Source organism: Pelodiscus sinensis, chromosome 1, assembly GCF_052426305.1.
Source record: "Pelodiscus sinensis isolate ZL-2025 chromosome 1, ASM5242630v1, whole genome shotgun sequence".
Taxonomy (NCBI): Eukaryota; Metazoa; Chordata; order Testudines; family Trionychidae; genus Pelodiscus; species Pelodiscus sinensis.
Genome location: NC_143052.1, coordinates 106,828,921 through 106,850,684, shown reverse-complemented (window position 1 = coordinate 106,850,684; position 21,764 = coordinate 106,828,921). Strand labels below are relative to the sequence as shown.

Genomic DNA, 21,764 nt, shown 5'->3' with positions numbered 1-21,764 from the left:
CATTATCCCTTCAGTGAGTGATCTCAATGGCTATTGTTTTTGCTCAGAATAGTTTGAAACTTTGCAAACAATTTGGCTGACCATGCAAAATATGAAACAGAATCTCCATTTCACTCTTTCAGAACTGTGTTATCCCTGCACTGCTAATAAAAAAAAAAAGAAAAATCAGTAAAAAACCTGAGCAAATATGACTATATATTCAAAACATACATATTTGTTGACTAAGAAGTATATAGACACTTTTCAAATTAGAACCCCACCCTGTTAAGTGAAAAGAAGCATACTCACCTGATGCGCCAGTTACATCCATGGCTTTGAGATTTCTACATTTGATTACTGTTAGCGTCATTCGCCCAGCAGTAGGTAAGTAGCAAAGGGAAAACATGATTTCACCCAAATCTATGCTTTCCTGAAAAGGAAAAATGTGGTTAGAATTCCTGAATAATGCAAATGGTTCCACAATCCAACGTTGTACAAACATTCAAAAATGAATGCAGAAAAATCTATTTTGCTGATGATCCAATCTCATTTAGCTGAGATTATAAATCAACTTTTTTTAAAAATGTGAGGTATAGAAATCATTAGAAATGGAACAGTATTTGGGGACTGGCTTTTGAGTAGTAGACTGATGACTTTAGTTCACGAGCAACCTTAGAACTCTGATGTTTTGGGCTGGTGAGACTAGAGACTTGTTGCATTTGGAGTGAAGGACTAGGAATGCTGAATGTAGCATCCTTTCAGGTCATGGATTCTTAGAAGTCATAGAGAGATAATAATATCAGCTCTGGAAGGGACTCAGAGCTCTACTGTCCCAGCCAGTCAGTAAGGTGGTAAAGAATCAGCCCATGTATATTCACATACATTTAAGCTTGCTGCACAAATGTGTGAAATTTGTGTGGGTGTGAAAAATTTGCCTAGTTTTGTGATCATTTAGAGAAGTGATGGGCAAGCAGCGACCCATCAAGGGTCTATGTATGGCCCACGAGACATTTTATTTACCATTGCCTATGTGCAGGGTTGCCAGAGTCCATTGGTTTCCATCAGTGCAGGTTTTTTCCTACCGATACTACTAATAAGACACACATAAAGCAAGAGCATGTGACGTGAGGTGTGAACTAATTTCACACAACATTGACTGTAAGAACTGTGTGCTCCCTCTGCATCCAATCAAAACACTGCTACGGTTCAATCTGCATACCCCAAAAATTCTCGCTATGCAAATAGTTTGCAAAACTACCCGATCCCAGAAGATCATCTTGGCTATAAAAGTCTTGCAGCCCACTGAGATGAAGGAGGGACACTCATACAGCCCACTCACTAGTGTAAGTTGCCCATTGCTGTTTTACAGATGTCATTTCCCTTGTAAAAGTCATCAGCATGAAGCTCTTTATGATTTCCTTCTTCTGTTGTTCTATTGGTCAGATAGAAGGAAAGAAAGAGCAAAGAAGAATTCCCAATGCCACCTCTTTCCATCCTGAATACAACACAACCTTTCAGGAGGTTGATGTACAAAAATGGAAAAGATGGACAAAGTCCAAATAAAATTTCTTCCTTTATATTCCCTCATCATATTACATGGAGACATTATTTACATACAGAAGAGAGACAATGGCCAGAGATGGAACAAAGAAATAATGTGGCTTGTTGCATAAATATCAAGCTTGAGAATTGAAGGATAAAAAATATATGAATTATGGACCCTTTCTCCCACCTATATTTATGGTAATTTTCTTACAAACCAAATATACTTGACAGCAGATATAGTAGATATTATTCAGGTATCTTTCTCCAGTAAAACAACAACCAAAAAAATAAACCAAACCAAAGACAAAACCTGAATACTTTTTAAACCTTTAAAACAAACAAAATGAACAAAAAGAAAGCTGTATAATAAGAAATACAGGCTCAATACAATATTAAAGGCAAAGTAGGTCTTTCCACTGATTTCAAAGAGTTTTGGCTCCGACATCAATACCTGTATTCATATGTGTATTGAGAAATTTGCTGTAGCTACTTAATCTTAATACATTTTAATTATTTTATAAATATATCAAGTTACTGGGCCATTTATGGTGAAACAGTTAAGGCACATGGAGGAGAATGTGAAATATTTTACCACAATATGCCATATTACTACAGATTGAACCTTTCTACTTTGGCACCTTCGGAAATAAAGAAATTGCCAGACTATGGGAGGTCAATATTGTCTAGCAGCATTACCAACTTCCACTGCTTACTGGGTTCTTAGAAGACATTTAGGGATAAATTAGAGCTAAATATCAGCACAAAACCCTGAGAGCCAGGACTGGTGGTTGTAAACAAATTTTATGGGACTTCGGGAAACTTGGCCACACCCATGATGAGTGGAAATCCGGTTAATTAAAATCATGTTGGAACATGGATGTTGCCGGACCAGAAGGTGCTGGACTAGAGAGGTTCAACCTGTAATGTCTGTGTAGAAGGTGATGAACAGTATGTTGCTGATAATTATGGGCCAGATTGAGACTCTTCATTCACATTAGTGAGCAATTATTCTCATAAGTAGTCTCATTGACTTTAATGAGATTTAAGAGTATGCCTAATTTTAAATATATGCCTAAGGACAGTCATTAGCAAAGGTAGCGTCAACCATGGGCTTCATTGCTCCATTGAACCAGGGCTTCCAATTGTAGAATGTAAGTTTTAGAGTAGCTTTAAATTCGTTTCTGTGCTATAAATAAATACAAACAGCTGGTTGCCCAGGCTGTAAATCATCCTTGTGATGGTTCAACCTGGTGATGAACACAAACTACTCTCAATTATTCTCATAGCTGTTTCCATCATTTCACATTGATTCAACAGACTTTCTGAGCTTCAGAGTACCATAGACATAGTGACAATCTTGGACACTTATTTAGACTGAATTTTATGCAGGACAGTTCATATCTTGTTAATCTGTAAAACAGTTTTACTGGGGTTCTGTTCAGAAAATGAATTGGTCGATATGTATGTGACTATGCACAGCAGGCAATTTTCTTTGCTTGATAAAGTTTCCAGATATTTCCAATTGACTTCTGCTCATGTTCAGTCTACATCAGATGGAATTGGCCACTTCATTTCTTCTTATACCTCTTATTTTGTGACATTTTATAAATTATAATGCATGAAAAAACACATCTGGAAAATATGAATAAAATGTGAGAGGGAGTGATATTTTCTACCCATTCACAAAAGGAGTGACAAATCTAAATTATATTTAACCCAGTCTTGTCATTGCTGTACTTTTATTCTGATACAGCCCTTTCAGTTCTGTTCTACAACCCATGTACCCATATGCAGAAGGTACTCTCCTTGTATGGATTCCACTCAATTATGTGTGTAAAGAGGACATATCTATCTTCATATCATCATCCCCCCATGCCCCTCTCCACAACAAATAACATATGGAGGCTTCTTAACGTAGCCTTAAGTTCCCTTCTGGGGCAGGGGATAGAGATTGGCTGGCTCAGGAAAGGAAGTGGGCTGGTCAGATGTAAGACAACGAAAGACATACACCAGCCTTCTATCTAGTTCCATGGCTATTAAGAGAAAAAATAGCCTACTCCAGGTGGTATTAGCATTCCTAAATAGCCTACAGAACCCACTATTACCTGGGTCATGTGAGGGCTGCCACAGCCAAAATTTACAGCTATGATTTGCAGTCTTAAATATAAGGTTTTTTAATTAGATTTCCAAAGACTTTAAATTGAAACTCACAAATCACAGTTCCCAGAATACTTATGTAATCTGAAGTGACAGAACATTTGTATCCTTATTTTTTTGTGGTTATTAGTTTTAGAAGCCCCAGCACCATGCTTGACACTATACCAAAAGCACAAATCAGACATAGATCTTCCTGAAGTGCTTGCACAATTATAGATGGGCAAAAAAATGCATGAAAGACATTGCATATGTTTTCCAAAATCTTTAATGAAAAGTTGTAACCAACATTTTAGATTTACTAATGTATTTGACCACTCTGTCAGCTAGTTGTAAAAGTCTCAACGTATTTTTGGGGAAATTTTAAAAAAATAAAAATAAAAATAAATTTGTATTGATATTTCAGAAATTGAGAATTTTCCTCCTGCATTCTAGTTCCAATCTAAAACACAGAGCTGGGGCAGGAAGATCTAGTGTGTGGGGGTAAACTGAGGATGTCCATGGTATTCTGCTAAGAATCCCTATTAAAATCCTAAATTTGAGGCAAGGCCTGGAAACACACAGAACAAGCAGCTAACATAACCCTGGTCACCCTGGCAACCACATTCCAAGAGGGCCTCACTCCGATAAGACCCTGGCTGGTACCAAAACAAACTTTATGGAAGACGTTCTCACTGTCTTCTTTAATCCTAGATAAGTCTGAGACCCAAGGACTACACCAACGTGAGGTGGTATCATCTCGCAGTGGACACATAATTTCAACAGACAAAGTTGCCATTAAAATGCTTGTCTTGTTTATGTTGGCTTATTTAGCGTGTTAGAAATAACTATCTGTACTATTGATAAGATGTTTAATTGGCAATGGGCGGAGATGCTGTGTAACCTTCGTAGTTTATTGGCTTATGTGCTCATTACATCTTGCCGCCAAACCCTATCAAATCACTTCCACTCCACCCATCTGCTGCCTATATAATCTACTGTAATGTTTTGATTAACTAGTGTTCACCAGGTTAACCCCTGAGGGACACTCCACCAGTTGTGTGCAATAAATCCTCTGCTTGTTTTCACCTGCATCCAGAGTGTCCAGAATTATTCCCTACATAGAGGATGAAAGTTACTTAGATTTTTTAAAGCCATTTCTTACAAATATTATAATTCAAGTGACAGTGACATATTATGACTTTGTGATGTCTAATCTTTGGTTGAGTAGGCGACTGTTAGAATTATTCATGTATTTAAAAGCTGGTAATGAAAGTTGGTGGAGACGTTAAGTGATAGTATAATCCAAGGCTGAGGGTGATATTATAATATAAATGATGTTATATTTGATATGGACACATTGGGTTTAATTCTTCCCTCAGAAATACAAATATTTTATACTTGAATTGCTGAGCTCTCATTGTAAACTCCTTGGATAGTTACTGCGTTTTCCTCTCTGAGTTCTGCAGTGCTACACTAATAGCAAGAAATAATTAATAATAAATCATGGTTCATCCCTTTAAATATTCTATGTACAATGTAGATGGAAACAACCTTGAACAATTACAATCCAAACACTGAGATTTTAGCAATATGTTGGACAGTGACAAGAGTAGGGAGGTTACCTAGAATGTAAAGGAAAAAAATATTCCTAAATTTTCAAAATATGCTCTTTTCCACATACTATTAAATATACCACAGAAGGAAAATAAAGGCATCTGAAAAGCATAGATATGTACCAGTTGTACAAGTCTTATTCCACTGCGGTCCATTTATATGGTGACTCTAAAGTGATCATCAGTTAGGAGTAGATTGCCACTGCTCTCAGTAAATCCCTGTTTATCCAGCTGCCATTATCTGGCTTTCCATATTAACCAAACAACCAGCGCACACATTGACCTATAGTTGATGAAGTGACTCTGTGATTGCACAACAAAGAAGAGAACCTTTCATCTAAAACAATGCAAACTGTCAGATTTTTTCCCCCAGCCATTATAAACATGAGAGTTGCTTTACCTATTACTATGCTGCACACAGTATTGTGTTTTAATTTGATGCTTAATGCATATTACATATTGTTAACATTGTTAGTTGTTACCATTAGTATTGCTGTTGCAACATTCAATGACCATATCTGTGTTTTTAAAATCTGGGCCTGGTTACTAGAAATAAGAGTTTGTGTGTGCTGTAAACAAAGAAGGGGACATGTTTTAATATTTTTCTGGGAGGGGTCAGTTAGTTTACAAGTAACTCTGCATCTTTAAAATAACAGACAGAAAGCTCTTAGCCCATTCTCCTGATTATTTGAATTTTTGAGGATCAAATCTGGCCCCAACCCCAATTAGATCAATTAAACAGGGTTGTATGGTATTATAACAGCTCAGGTGATTTAATCCATCTCACTGACATTTCTGCTCTGATGGCTGCACTGGCTGCCTATTGTAGGGTGACTGTGCTTCAGAATCTTACTATTAGTTAATCAGGCTCAAAAGCTCTGCTTAGTGTCTGGGATGGGAAGGAGGGGAATATTTCCATCTAGGTTGCAGAGTAGCTTAAAAACAGCTCTGTAGGGGTTACAATGGCCCAGTGGGGCCTGTGGGACTCCCTGTTCTGCACAGGGTGAAGGCCGTGTTTATGCCCAGAAGCAAAGCTCTACACTAACCTGTGGCCCATGGGCTGCATGCAGCTGGGTCTCTATGTAGGGTCCATGAGACATTTTGTTCACCATTGCTCACATGCACAGTTGTCAGATTCTGTCCTCATAAATTTTTTTTCCCTATCAGTATTACTAAAGTGACACACATATAAAGCAAGGGCATATGAAATAAAGAGCATACTGATTGCACACAACATTGATTGTAAAAGCAGTGCACTGCCTCTGGATCCAATCAAAATGCTGCTACGGTTCTATCCCCCCCAGATTCTAGGTAGGCAAGCACACTAGCAAAACTACCCTATCCCAGGAGACCGTCGTGGTTATGATGATCTTGTGGCCCATTGAGAAGAAAGAAATTCACTCATGTGCCCTACTCGCTATCTTAGGTTACCCATCACTGCTTTATAACCTTGCATCGTCTATACGTATATCCTTCAGAGCATCTGAACTGCATCCATGGAGCAAGAGCCTGGAGTGACCTTTAAATACCTAAATAATATATAGTAAAATCAGTATAATTTAGTAGAATCAGTCTACCCAACGGAAACTTACTGCCCTATGTCTAGTGAAAATAAATGAGTTCTGAAATAGTAAAATTAAGGGGATCACTGAGATAGTCCATTGGTCCCATCTCAGGGTTCTCTATCCCTGTTACCATAGTGTTGTCTAGAGAGAGTTGGTATGCACGCAGTTCCGCCCATGACTTCAAATTCTCTTGCTATCTGGGTTCAGTATGAATCATTTTGATATCCTTTGGAGGAAGAGATCCAAAATTCCTATATTGTATTTAATTATGGTGGAACCATATGTGGTAGCCTAATGTTTCGATGAGAGGTGTCTTTTTGTATGTATGGAATGGAGGTTACTAGTGTTTTTGTTCTGTTCCTGTTTTATTGATCTGCTGTAGCATGCAGTCCAGTTTCCATATTTATATTCATTATGTATATTTTGCTCAGATATACAGAAGCCATTGGGAACAAAGAAATAAAATTGTATTATTATAATAAATACATTGGATAGTAATTCATGCAGGTGCATCTTAGCTGTCCTTGTGCAGAGGACCAGCACAAAGCCAATGCACCACTTAAATCCTATTTTGAGGATTTGAATGGTGCATATGATGATCATAACGGTCCATTCTGACCTTAAAGTCTATGAGTCTATATGTAAATATCACTACAAAGTTTGAGTTGTTGTCCCCCTCTAGAAACTGATACACTATTTTGCTCTTGCCTTCTAAACATGTTCTTTAGCTCAAGCAGTTCATGCTTTTAGTACTGAACAGCCTACATTCAAACCCATCTAATAAACAAGCAAGGATATATTATGCACTCGTGTGCACACACACACACGATTTGGTCTATATTGCTATGTCTATACTTGCAGCTCTTTCTAGAGAGGAACAGCTCTCAAACTTCACCAGTTGCATGAACACAATGCTATGTCTCTTAGCAGTGGAGAGGTAACAGACCCTGGCAGTATGATTCTCTGTTTCCCTGTCTTTTTCCAGTGCTGTTAGCTGGACATGGGGCCTGAATTTTCTGGTAATGCAGGGAAAGTGGGTAGGTGGATGTTCTATGTGGTTCTTTGATCCTCTTCCATGGAACTCTGTCTGCTAGCTTGCAACACAACCAATTTCATCTTGAATTGCTTCCCAGTTCTGTAACTATAATTCAGCATATGTTTGGGGTAGCACAGATTCAAGCTGGCTGTTCAGATTCAGTGGCAGGGCAAATCTGTCTGGTCCAACTTTTTTCCTCTCTAAACCCTCCATTCAGCAATATGACCTTTAGGCGACCTTTAGAGAGGTGACCTTTAGAAGAAACATCATGCTGGCAGTGGGGGCCAGATCTCCTCCACAGGACTGGAAAGACACCTCTCTTTTCCATCCCAGTACCTTGAAAACTGCTATGTTCACCAAATGATGTTCATCTTTCCAATTAAAAACAGCTGCCTGGTAACATGCCCCCAAAAGAAACCCACCTCCACCCCAACCAGCCCCTTGTTGCTCTGCAAACATTAAAACATTTTAATAATAGGACTACAGGAACTTTACCATTATTTGCTGCAGCTCTTTCCTCATGGGCTGCAAAAGTCATCTGAGAAGGAAGGACATGGTAGATGCCTGAGATATTCAAAAGTACCAACATTTCAGCCTTTAGCAGCACAGTTAAGTTACCTGTGTGTATTGAGGCAGGCTCCGTAGTCTCCTTCAAAAGAGAAATGAAATATAATACTACCCTTGTGTTTGACTCTGCAGGATGTTCTGATGCCAACGTGGTACCCATCCTACAAGAGGGCAGGAGTAACACTACAGAGACAGCAGAGGCAGGCAGAGACAGACCTGGAGCATTTGTTCACCGGCATTCACAAGAGAAGTCAGGAATAGTTTTGCTCTTCAACAGGATGGAGCTTTGATGAACCAGTTTCTAAATCTAGAGTCATGCCACAGGGAATGGGAGTATGTCCAGAGGGCAGAGGATCATGCGCTCAGCCAGTTCCTAGTACAACTGGTAGTGGAAAGCTTTTGGGGCCCACTTGCTGCTGGCAACATTGCTCTGGTCTTGGAACAGACAGCCGTTCCTGCACTCTCTGCTGGATGCTTTGAGGTGGTGAATCCAACACTAGCTCTCATAGTAAGGAGGAACATGCTGGTCTCTTGACACAACATCCTTCTCTGGCACCCAAGAGCCCTTGCAGGAACCCCCACCCCCTGCAGGATGTGGTTGTGGAATAGTGAGCCCCTGTCATATTCTGTAGCCCAGCCAGTGCTTATCCCTCAGGCTCCATACAGGAGATGTCCCTTCATTTTCCCCACATAATTTTTCTCAGCTATTCCCCCCTTGTGAGGGGAAGTGGAAGGACAAGGGGACAGGTCCACAGAAACTAATGTATGCATGTTGCTTAGGGAATTTCATCCAGTTTTTGATTCGTTCACAGTTCCTATTAAGATACCAGTTTTGTTCCATGTTCTATGGACCTTTCAAATAAAAGTTATTGTTCACTTCACTTTAGGGTGACCAGAGAGCAAGTGTGAAAAATTGAGATGGGGGTGAGGGCAACAGGGACCTAAATAAGAAAATGACCCATACTTTGGGACTGATTCTATAAAATGGGGGCATATGGTCACTTCACTTCTGCATGCATCTTGCTTTCCAAGTACCCTTAGTGGGATATTTCCTGTATGTTTAGGATGGGTCAGCAGGCTGCATAGCACATCACTTATATAACTTTCTTATGCAGTGATGCCATAGAAAGACAATGAATTCTCTAGTAATAGAGATGTAGCCATGTTAGTCTGGTCTTGCTGAAACAAAAGACAGGACTATGCAGCACTTTAAAGACTAACAGAATGGTTTATTAGGTGATGAGCTTTCGTGGGCCAGACCCACTTCCTGAGCCCACGAAAGCTCATCACCTAATAAACCATCCTGTTAGTCTTTAAAGTGCTGCATAGTCCTGTCTTTTGTTTCAGCAATGAATTCTCTGTCTCTCCCACAAATCCTTCCCCACTCCTCCTGCAGCCATGAATTTCCCAATGTTCAACAAAAAGAGAGAGAGATTGCATGTGTGCATGCAGCGTTTATGACAATTTACAAAGCTCTGGAAAAGGTCTTGCTGTCCTAGGCAGCAGAATGAAAGCCGGAGAAATTCACTTAAAATGTCTTTATAGTTTTGTCAATAATTTAACTGACAGCACCAACAAAGGAAACAAAACTAAATTAAAGCTGACAATATCTGATGCTGAGCAGGGCTTTTATGACCCTTTCTCCTTCACCCCATCAAACTCCTGCATAGCAGCTGATCTGTGCTAGTTGAAGAAAACGTTATGAAGAGGGAATGTGTGAAGTCCTACCCACAGCCTTACAGACCTATGTTTCGGTTACTTTTAGAATGATTAAGTGTTTCTCAGAGAGCACTATATAATAGTTGTTAACATATAAAAAAAAAGATTGCTCAGTGCTGGCACTGAAGTGCGTATGCACTCTCAAAACCAAAACCACACTCAAAGGCATTGACACTGAGGAGGAGCCCTGTCCTTCTAGTCTACTTTCATTTGGTACATTATCATTAGCTACAGCACTGTTTCCCAATTGTATTTGGCCACGGAACCCTTCTGAACTCAAAAGAATTTTGCAGAACTCCTGACTGACTGCGCGGAACCCCTGACTGACTGCATGCCTGCGCAGCGCTGAGTAATGACATCATCGTCCCCACTCTTTGGCTCAGCTGGCATTACACAGAGACACTTTTCGTGGAAAACACAAATGAAAATTGTTTTCAGGAAAATTCATAAATAAATGAAAATTCCATTCCATTCCAATAATTCAGGTTGTAATGGAATTTGCTTGTAGAACCCCTATTTTCACTTCGCGGAACCCCGGGGTTCCGTGGAACACCATTTGGGAAACACTGAAGTACAGGGATCAAAACACACCAATGGATGTCATGACATGACTATATAGGAATACTTTAATCTATTGAGCTTTCACAGCAGCACCATAATATCACATAGGATGTGTCTAGACTACATGCCTCCGTCGACGGAGGCATGTAGATTAGACAGATCGGCAGAGGGAAATGAAGCCGCGATTTAAATAATCGCGGCTTCATTTAAATTTAAATGGATGCCCCGCTCTGCCGATCAGCTGTTTGCCGGCAGATCGGGGCAGTCTGGACGCGCCGCGTCGACAAAGAAGCCTTTCTGGATCGGCACAGGTATGCCTCGTGGAACCAGGTTTACCTGTGCTGATCAAGAAAGGCTTCTTTGTCGACGCGACGCATCCAGACTGCCCCGATCTGCCGACAAACAGCTGATCGGCAGAGCGGGGCAGCCATTTAAATTTAAATGAAGCCGCGATTATTTTAATCGCCGCTTCATTTCCCTCTGCCGATCTGTCTAATCTACATGCCTCCGTCGATAGAGGCATGTAGTTTAGATGTACCCATAGTGTCCCTGGTTACAGTCCAAAGTTACCTTCTGCTCCCGACTGTTCCCTAGTGTACAAGAAAATAGTACCATACATTTAGGAGCTGTGTGCACATGTTTGGGGTCTGGCTGCCTGTACAGGCTATGAAAATCAGATGTGACCTGTGCCAACTCAGTCTAGAAATATTCCTCATATCCTTGCATAGATTGGGCAAGGCACAGCACACCACAATGATGGAAAATGCATAGAACTCATTAGTATCCAGAGGGCTCTGCCATTATCACCAACAAGCTTTCAGCCACCCAAACACACACCCCACCACCATTCTGTAGCTACTCAGCCTGTAGTTGAATTCTCTTTTACTTGGATCAGCAATCTTGGGCTACAGTTTCATGAATCACATTAGATGTTGGTATGTGGAGCGTCCTGAAATAAATACCAAGCCAGCAATACTCTACATAACTATGTCATATCTGGGGAATAATGTCCCTTCTTTCCCCCTGCAATACAATCCCAATACACAGAGCACTCTGGCACTTTTACTGTGTCCCCAACATTGGTTTTCATACTCTAACCACCATGGTCCCCTAAGACAAGGAGAATGAGTGAATTGTAACTTTTTGGTTCACATATTCACTTGCCCCTTTTGGTAAGTAAAGGATTAGAATGTGTGTGCTGACAATGACCCCTGCACAGTTCAGAAACCCTTTCCTCTGAACTCCAGCTATAATTACAGGGACCTGGATTATGGCAGTCATTTGTGGATAGATCTCAATATTGATAGCCTGGCAAATCTACACAATCACCACCTTGACAGTTAACTTACCAACCTCAAACTGATTTGCAGCTTGCCGATAGCTGTCAAGTGTTGCAATATCCACCCACTTCTGTATATGTATCAGTTTTTGAAATGGAGTTGGCACAGCACTGGAAGGTTGGTGCAAAGTCTTCAACTACTCCATGAAGATCTGCTTCCTCATTTGGAAGTTCTGTAGCCACTAGTTATCCTCCCAGGTTCCCAAGATGATGTGGCCTAACCACATTGTGCTGGATTTCTGAAACCAGAAGTGGCATTCCAGCCATGGACATACCAATGCAATTGTGAAAATCATCATATCTGTTCCATTGGACAAGAATGGATTTTCATTCATCTTCTCAGTCTTCAAGCTTCAACATTACAGCTATTTCTGGTCCAATTCAATCCAGTATCAGGAAATGAACCAGCAGAACATTTGTCCTGCAAGCAGGAGCAGGAGCACAACATCATGGACTTGGCTCCATGTCTTCCACACAATTTGGTAGAAAGGGAAGGTGAGCGAGAATGGCCACCAGCAACAGCATGAAGGTTGCATCTAGAACCAGCAATGCACTGCCAAGCAATTCTCAGTGTTTCCTGTGACACACAGGCGCCTAGGATACCATCCCTTCAGCGATAGTGCTATCCTCATGTACTAAAAATGGGACAGTGTAGACTAAGTTATATGCCTGAGCACAGTGTCTAGCTGTTCCAGGCAAGCATAGGTAGACACTTGGCACAGGTATGGGTTCCATGTGCTAGTAATACTTGGAGAAGTACATGAGGTACACATAACCATAGATGTAGCTTGTATATTGCATACACTCATGCTTAGTATTCTTTTCAAATAGTCTAGGTCCCTTTGGGTAACATTTTCAAATGTGCCTAAATGATATAGTAGCCAAAGACTCATTGACTTTGAGTAAGTCCTAGGCCTCTAAATCACTTTGAGACAGGATAACATTTTCAAAAGCACCTGACCTTTTTATTTCACGCCATTTAGATAAGTTTTACCTTAGCCACCTCAGCAGAATAGCTCAGTGCTATCAGATTTCACAAAGCCAAGATTGACAAAGTTCACTTTTGTATCTCCAATACAAGTTTAGACAACCTCTGATTCATGAGATACAAGCATAAAGAATTCCAATCCAATGCTTAATCAGATAAATATTTATTTACTGTAACATCAAGAATTTAGCATGCCAGAGTTTATTTTAGAAGCAGACTTTTATACTGAATGTTTTAGTTTATTTTTTTTTATTTTATTCACAACTGCTATAAGGTTGACATCTCTGGTGAAGTTTCTTGAATTTCATTAGGGTGTTGTGAGTTTTTTCTCTTCTTAAATTAAATTAAAATTTCAATTGAGAGCTAGCCTTGCTGACAGAGACTGTTTTACTTTCAGGTTCCCACTGCTCATAATGATTCACTGCCAAAGGCTTCCAATAATTTTTGTACCAAAAAAGCAACACTAAGCACAGATACAATAAAACACCCATTTGGTGTTGAGTATCTTTTATCCATTTGTTCCCCTGTGATGCACACAAGCCATTACACAGACCCATGGAACAGAAACAATGGTAAACACTATACCAGCTTACATTTTATTTCTACTGCTCCCTGTTTACATAACTAGGCAATACAGTTCTGTAATGGTGAGGAAGGAAAGAAAGAAATACAAAAATAGGGGAAACAAAACAAATAATAGTGTCAACCCTTCATATCAACTCTAGCATGTAACGGAATGAATATAGATTCCTTAGACAGAATTAAATTCTTATCTTTCACCGAGGGAACAACTCTATGACCACTCCTAAGTGACACTGAACACATGTAAATCTTGTTAGGATCAAGTGGAGTTTTGTATGCTCACTGTCTCTCAGTTGGTGACTTGATCCAGGGACCACTAAAATCAATGGAAAGACTACCAGTGTCTTCTGATCACTATCGTCTGGGACATTAGGTAACCAACTAGGTAACCATGCAGAGGTGTAAGGAGGTACTTCATATCCCCTGTCTCCTCTGCAGTGTGCACAGGATGATCCATGGCTTGGCCCTTTAGACTAGTTACAGGATAACACTTCCCTCTTTCTCACTCAGACAGACTTATGGGTTTCCACAGTTGTTCTCAGTGGTTTCCATATCAAATTTCCTCAGTACACAATTGAAAGCACAGTTCTACAGCTCCAGGGCCTTCAAATTCAACTGGGGATCAAGCAATGTTCATTCCTTCTCTGATACCATTACCAGTCATTCTAACCCAAATGAGGTATGCTGGTGATGTAGCTAACCCGAAGCCTATGTGCCTCCAGGGAAAGATATTGCAATAAGAATTGAGTAGTTCTGTTGATGGGAGATCTGGGACAGAGTCCATCTGACTTTCTAATAGCTTTGCCAGTTTTACAGTGCTAACAGGAACAAAACGTGAATAGGGAGCAGATCTGTGAAGTAAGAAGGTGTCGTTTTAAAATTATAATTTTTCTGATTATAACTCCAGTCTAAACAGCAGTAGAGAGGTAACCGTGTTAGTCTGATCTTGCTAAAACAAAAGGAAAAACTATGTAGCACTTTAAAGACTAACAAGATGGTTTAATAGGTGATGAGCTTTCGTGGGCCAGACCCACTTCCTCAGATCATATGAGTACGTGGGTCTGGCCCACAAAAGCTCATCACCTATTAAAGCATCTTGTTAGTCTTTCAAGTGCTACATGGTTTTTACTTTTGCAGTCTAAACAGTTACTTTATTGTCACACTGTTACTCCCTCTCTGGCTTTTCAAGCTTCCCAGCTAACTCACATTAACTCCTTCATCAGCATTTCTTAGCTGACTGCTGCCATGGGCTGGTTAGATGTTCCAAGGCTCTAGAACTTTATGTCCTTTTACTCTTGCTAGTTGGTGATGAATTGTAAGTATTAAAATAATTAAGACTGAATTATAATGGACAGGATGCTGTTGATGACATTAATACCATACAAATTATACAATGAAATCCAAAGGAATAAATCATAATTTAGGCTATTATTAATCAGTATTTAGTTACTTTCCTAGAACTTTCCTATCAAATATAATCTAAATGGTTTTAAAACTAGATATTGTGTGACAATAAAACAGCAAAAATATGGACATTATTTTCTACTCTTATATGCCATTATTTGGATTACTCTTCTACTTATTTTTATCATCACCACTTTTTGCTTCACTTTCCAAATAATTCTAATTTAAACTGTAATTTTATTAAATACTGGTCCATTTTCTCAGTTTGACAAGATGACATTAAAAATACCTACAATATTTTCATCTCCCTCCTATAAAGTATATTCCAGCAGCATCAGTTAGCTATAATACACAGTCCCTATGGCCAGATCTGCACTAAAGGGGAAAGTTGACTTAAGATATGCAACTCTAGCTATGTTAATTACACAGCTGGAGTTGAAGTATCTTAACTTGTGTTTTGGTGCCGTCCACACAGCAGGGCTACGTCTACACTGGCCCCTTTTTCGGAAGGGGCATGCTAATTTTGAAAGTGGGAATAGGGAAATCCGCGGGGGATTTAAATATCCCCCGCGGGATTTAAATAAAAATGTCCGCCGCTTTTTTTCCGGCTTGGGGAAAAGCCGGAAAAAAGCGTCTAGACTGGCCCGATCCTCCGGAATAAATCCCTATTCCGGAGGATCTCTTATTCCGACTTTGAAGTAGGAATAAGGAGGATCGGGCCAGTCTAGATGCTTTTTTCCGGCTTTTCCCTAAGCCGGAAAAAAAGCGGCGGACATTTTTATTTAAATCCCGCGGGGGATATTTAAATCCCCCGCGGATTTCCCTATTCCCACTTTCAGAATTAGCATGCCCCTTCCGAAAACGGGGCCAGTGTAGACGTAGCCCAGGAGTTCAAGAAGAACATACACTCCCATCAGCTTCTCTTACTCCTCAGAAGGAGCAGGATTACCAGTGCCGATGGGGGAGCCCTCTCAGTTTGAATTAGCAAGTCTTCACTAGACCCGCTAATTTGAACCCCCGGAAGATTGACTGCAGCAGCGTCGATCTTCTCCATAGTGTAGAAAAGCCCTAAGTTTTACATGTTTTGAAAACCTATTCTGCCACTTTTACTTATATTAAACAGTACCTTATTCTGGAATACTATCATTAATTTCAACAGGAGCCTGGTAGAAACAGGTCCTGAGATAGTTTGAAATCACAGGAAAGAACTCAAATATATTTTCTGGTTTTAGCAACATTTGAATGTTCCTGGTTTCCCACCAAAAATATCAGGATGAGTTTTAATATGCAGAATAATTGTACATTCAAATATCCAGTCAGGGACTAAGTAAAAGAATCTAGACAAATAAGATTATTGTGTGGTTTGGGTAGAAATTAAAGAGGAGATAGAGCTTGCCCTTCAAAAGCCAAACAGAATTGATCTGCACTAGAGGAACCACTGCCATCTCCATGAAAGGTTACCTAGGGCCCAAACTGACAATTGTGATGTTTGTCTGTCTGTGTATGATGAGTTCCTCATTGTGGTGTTTATCTTGTAAAACCTACATGAAGTCATAGGCTGGGCTTTTCAAAAACGCCACAGATAGATAGCAGCAGTAATCCTATTAACTTTCAGCAGGATTTACTCTTTTCAAAATACCACCCCCAGATGACACTTTGTTCTCTTCCCTTCTTCCAGGCACATGAATACTATTCTTTTTTCCTTCCCAGCATCATCTGTTGACTTAATTACTCTGCTGTGAGATTAATGCTATTGTGGGACTTTAGGCCTAGGAGATGACTCTTGTATTTTGACACAAAGGCAGTGATTGCTGGTATTAAAAGCTGCTAATAGCTCAAAGAACATCAGCATGTGCAATTAGCCTCTGTTCACAACTACAAGGATAGCACCCAAAGCCTGAATCGATCTAGGGAGAGGTATATATGATTACCTATTTTTAAAAACATGTGGTACCCAAACACCTACACTCTATTCAGTAATACTTTCTACTTATTCATCTTGAAAAGTGCTTTACAGGCAATAATTAATCTCATATCACTACTGTGAGGTATATACATTAGTTTTCACTCACAACATTGTGTTCCTACAGATGCATATCTTGAACATTACTATCTCCATTTACTTATGAAACAGATAAGTGTTTTATCCAAGCACACAGGAGTTGTTGTCTTAGCTCTAGGAGTCAAGAGTTTCTTGCTTCAAGTTCTTTCAAGGAGACCACTAAATAGCATATGTCTATCTATTGGTAATCTGGAACCCAAATGTACAGAGGCACACAAAGATTAAACTGAATAGATTCTATATTTATATAAATACAAAGCCGAGACTTTATCTGTACTTATATAGAACCAGGTAACACTGAGGTGCAGATCCTCTTGGATCCTACTGGAAAGTAAATGTAAATGATATTAGCTATCTCTAATGTGGCATATGAATCAGATTTTGAAAGTATCAGAGTATGGAAGATTATGTAGGTATACTTTAATAAAAGCTCTGGTTTTGTGATGGGTGTCCATCCCACACAGTACTAGAAGAGGTTAAGGTGGCTCAGTTGGCCTATTGGTTCCTCAGGTTGCACATGGGGGGAAGAGACAGGGAATAGGGAATTAATTGCAAGCAAGCCCAGCTGGGTAGGAAGAGGTGGGGCCTATAAAGCCAGGAAGCTGTCACTCTCTGGGAAGTGGGAGGAGGATTTGGAGCTTGTGCTCCCAGAGAAAGGGGAGGAACCAAGAGTGATAGGAAGCTGAAACCCAGAATAGAGGGGAGACTATGGTTCCTCTACCAGCCACTGTAGAAGTGGCACTTGTGGCAGTGAATGGAAAGTCTGCTCAGGTCTGTTGAAAGACTTGGCTAAACCCTAAAAGGAGGAAGCACAGACCGTGACCTGGCCAGATGGCCAAATCACAAGGAGAATGCTGCAGACCTAAAAGAGAGATGGTGTGATAGAGATGGTGTGACTTCAGGAAGGGGTGTTGACTTTGAGAGCTAATCCCAGAATGACCAAAAGCAGGCTTTAGACAAGCGGAGAGTGGAACACCCCATGGCAGATTTCAAAATATCAGTCCAACCTAGCAAAGACTTCAAATGCCTAATTCCCATTAGAGATGGAGGAAATTATTCCTTTGATTGTTGTTGTTGTTTTTTTTGAATATTTCCTTATATTAAAACCAATCAAAGTGAAACTGGAGGGATGTATTTATTTATTTATTGACTGCCTTTCATTTTTTAAAATCAGTGGATACAATGACCATTTTCTTGAATTCTATTACAATGGATAGAGTGAAGTCTATTTCAGTATGCAACCTTGGAAATAGGGTGGCAATACATTTGGCCACTCCAGTATATGGACCCTCTCAAAAGTTTTGAAGAAGCATCGAGTTCCATGGGTCTATAACATAAGATACTAACATAAGAGCTTCCATATAGTTGCAGTCTCATAGGGAGTCCAAGGATGCATCATTATCCCGGACGTAGAATTATCAGCACATTTTACTGTAACTGTCTATTTATAATCAATATTTTCTAGATATGTGCATTATATATAACTAATTTTTACTGTATGGTAAAAGAAAATTCTGTATTAAAATCAATATTTTCTATAATTAATGCAAGCATTCAAAATGGTCTTCTGCATATAACATTATTAGTAAGACATCTATTATAAATTTTTTATAACCGGCTGAAGATTACAACTCACATATTAATTTGAGAAAAGAGAATGTCCATAGTAGATCGGGGGGAACAGGAGAGTCAGTAAGCTGAACTATGTTTACTTACTGAGGGCATGTTTACACTATGTGGAAGATTGCCGCTGCTAAGGCTGATTTTCCAGGGTTCAATTTAGCAGGTCAAATGGGGACACACTAAATCAAACTCAAAGGGCACACCCATTGGCACTGGTACTCCTGCTCCTCATGAGGAATAAGCGAAGCTGACGGGAGCGTTTGCTCCTGTCAGACTCCCACTGTCTGGACAGTGTGGAAACGTGATGTAAGATATATCAGTTCTGGCTACATAATTTATGTAGCTGGAGTTGCATATCTTACTTCAACCTTCAGATATAGTGTAGACTAGGCCCGAGAAAGGAAAACTACAATAAAGTTAATTTTAAGATGGAAGATGAATACATTTCATGCTTTTGGCCAGAAGGAGTCTGATAAAAATATAGAGGGTGAAATCCTCTTGAAATTGATGGGAAGCAGTGACATTGACTTCAGTGGGGCCAAGATTTCATCCAGAGATTCAGAGAACTGTTCACACAACATGTGCTGAGCCAATGTTGAAAGGACAAAGCTGTTCTGTGCTAGTATCCACCTGGATGCTTCCCTATATACCACTGGTTACTGTATTTTTGTAGCTTGTGCATTTGTCATATAAGGTTTGTGAACAGTTTTGGGCAAGAGCGTCATTTTGGAAGAGCAGGGGGCAGCAGCTGTGTGTACCAGGATGTGGCTTGCTTTTCTTCCTGTTCCCCTGACTATAAGGGAGCGAGGAGAAAGTACTTGGATTCTGTGTATGCCTGTCACTCCTGGCTGGGGAAGGGAGGAGGCAGAGGAGTAATTTGTGGAATCCAAGTATTTTCCCCTTGTTCCCTTTCTGTGAGGGGGATGGGAAGAAAAGCAATCCATGTCCTGGTACTTAGAGCTCCTGTTGTCTTGAAACAGCACCCTTGGTTACGGGATGCTCCAGCATGAACGATATTACATAAATACCAGTGCTAAGTCATAAATTCTTCACTCCCTTTCAAACGAAACCAGCATTTTAGTACTCCAGTGAAGATTTCAGTAAATAAGGCAAGCTCCTGATGTATTGATGAACTGATTAATTTATATGTATACCCTTTGTTTGATTTAGAGGATGGTGAATATTTTGACATCTTTTTCATGCATATTTGCTCACATTTTTTTTTAAATTGCCTTTCCAATGTTCATTTTCCATGAATACTTTGGACAATGATTGTGGAGGCAAGAATATTCAAGGCACTGCTTAATTTATGCCAAGGTTCACCAAGGGTGACCCCAGCACCTCTGGGCATGGCAGTTCATAGCTCCGGCACCTCTGGGTTTGCTGCATCAGTTCTGAATGTAAAAAAATTGCTTGAACACTGGCACCTTTTTCACTGCAAATTACTGGTTCAAAGCAATGGGTCAACTGCAAATGAATATCAGATATTATTAATGAAACTCCTAAACATTCACTTCCATAAGATACTTTCTATGAGTAATTTTAATCCAATCAGAGAACAATAACAAATGGCTATTCGCCCAGTTAGAACTATTCCATATAGCTTGGGTTTTAGATACCAAATACTTGTGTAGTCCCCTTACTAATGTCAACACTAAAGATTCCTCTGCTTATTCTCTGGGAAGATCCTGTGTGCTGCAATCTAGCCCAAGCAACTGCAATTCCCATGAGCCCTGGAGGAAACCAGGAAAGAAGTTACTTTTGTTTTTGGGATCTGAGTCTCTCCATGTGTGTGGAGGAAGGCTCAGCAGTCTGTGGAGTCTTCCCTTTGGTTTTGGGAAAAAAGGAGCCAGGCTGCTGTGGAGGAGTTTGATCCAGTCCAAGAGCTGTTAGGTTGCAGCTACAGACTTGGACTAAGAACCTTTTGGACTGGAATCTAGCAGGCTACTTCTGATTGCCTTTTGGCTGTACCTGTGGCTAGAAGCTTCTCTGTCTGCATCTAGCACACAGAAGGAGACTAGAACAATCCACTCCAGCTGCAAAATCTTCAAGCGCGCTTACACAAGCAAGTGTATGGTACTGTGAGTTCTGAGGAATTCACACTCTGGAGTGGGATAAATGGTGGCAGTGCACGTGCCAGATAGATAAGTTTTCAATTATTTCTGTGTACTTTGTTAATGCTATTCACTGTTAATCTGTTAAACTCTGTTTCTTTAAGTTAAGTAAAGGTTGTTCATTCTAATGTAATCTATTAGATGTCTATGATTTGTAGTTGTTGTTCTGGCGTTAGATCCAGATTATTGCTGGAATTATTTTATTCCTGGAGGCTTCCAAGGCACACCATTAAGTGTGTACAGGGCCAGCCAGATGGAGGCACTGCCAATGTATGGTCTTTATGAGCAAGGGACAGCAGCAAGAGGGTGGATAGGGTTATCTGTGAGTGTAACCTGCTCCCGAGTAACCTGGGAGGAAAAAGGGGGTTACACTGGTAATTAATCTCTTGTCAACAATCAGAAGGAAAATAATTATGATTAAAATATTCAATAAAAAATTTGAGTAATTCATACATGAGATGTTTGTGAACTGCTTGTAGATTCTTACATCAGAACGGCCGTACTGGGTCAGACCAAAGGTCCATCTAGCCCAGTATCCTGTCTGTCAACAGGGGCCAGCACCAGGTGCCCCAGAGAGAGTGGACCGAAGACAATGATCAAGCGATTTGTCTCCTGCCATCCCTCTCCAGCCTCTTTTTTCTTAGCAAACAAGAAAAGAGAGGCTAGATTTGTTGTATAAACTTTTTATTTTGAATCATTTGCTTATTTCTAATTTCAACTGTTTGTATAATAAAAGATCTTTTAAGAACAATAAAAGAGATCAAGGTATTTAGCCATATTTCATAAGTGATTCAAAGCTGCATTTTCTTTTTTACTGAAATAAGTCAAATCAATGAACAAAACTGGACTATTTATTGAAATTGTATTTACCCAATTATAAACCAATTTTGGGGAGACTAAGAGCATTCACCCAAATGCTTAGGATGCTTTC

At 40.0% G+C, this 21,764-nt stretch overlaps 1 protein-coding gene across 1 annotated transcript in view; it reads right to left on the bottom strand.

The window, feature by feature from the left end:
- SYT10 (synaptotagmin 10) overlaps window positions 1–21,764 on the bottom strand; it is a 69,058-nt gene that overhangs the window by 10,137 nt on the left and 37,157 nt on the right. The window contains exon 4 of the mRNA XM_089782086.1: window positions 289–409. Coding sequence (XP_089638212.1) covers window positions 289–409 — 121 coding nt within the window. The remainder of the gene's footprint in view (window positions 1–288; window positions 410–21,764) is intronic.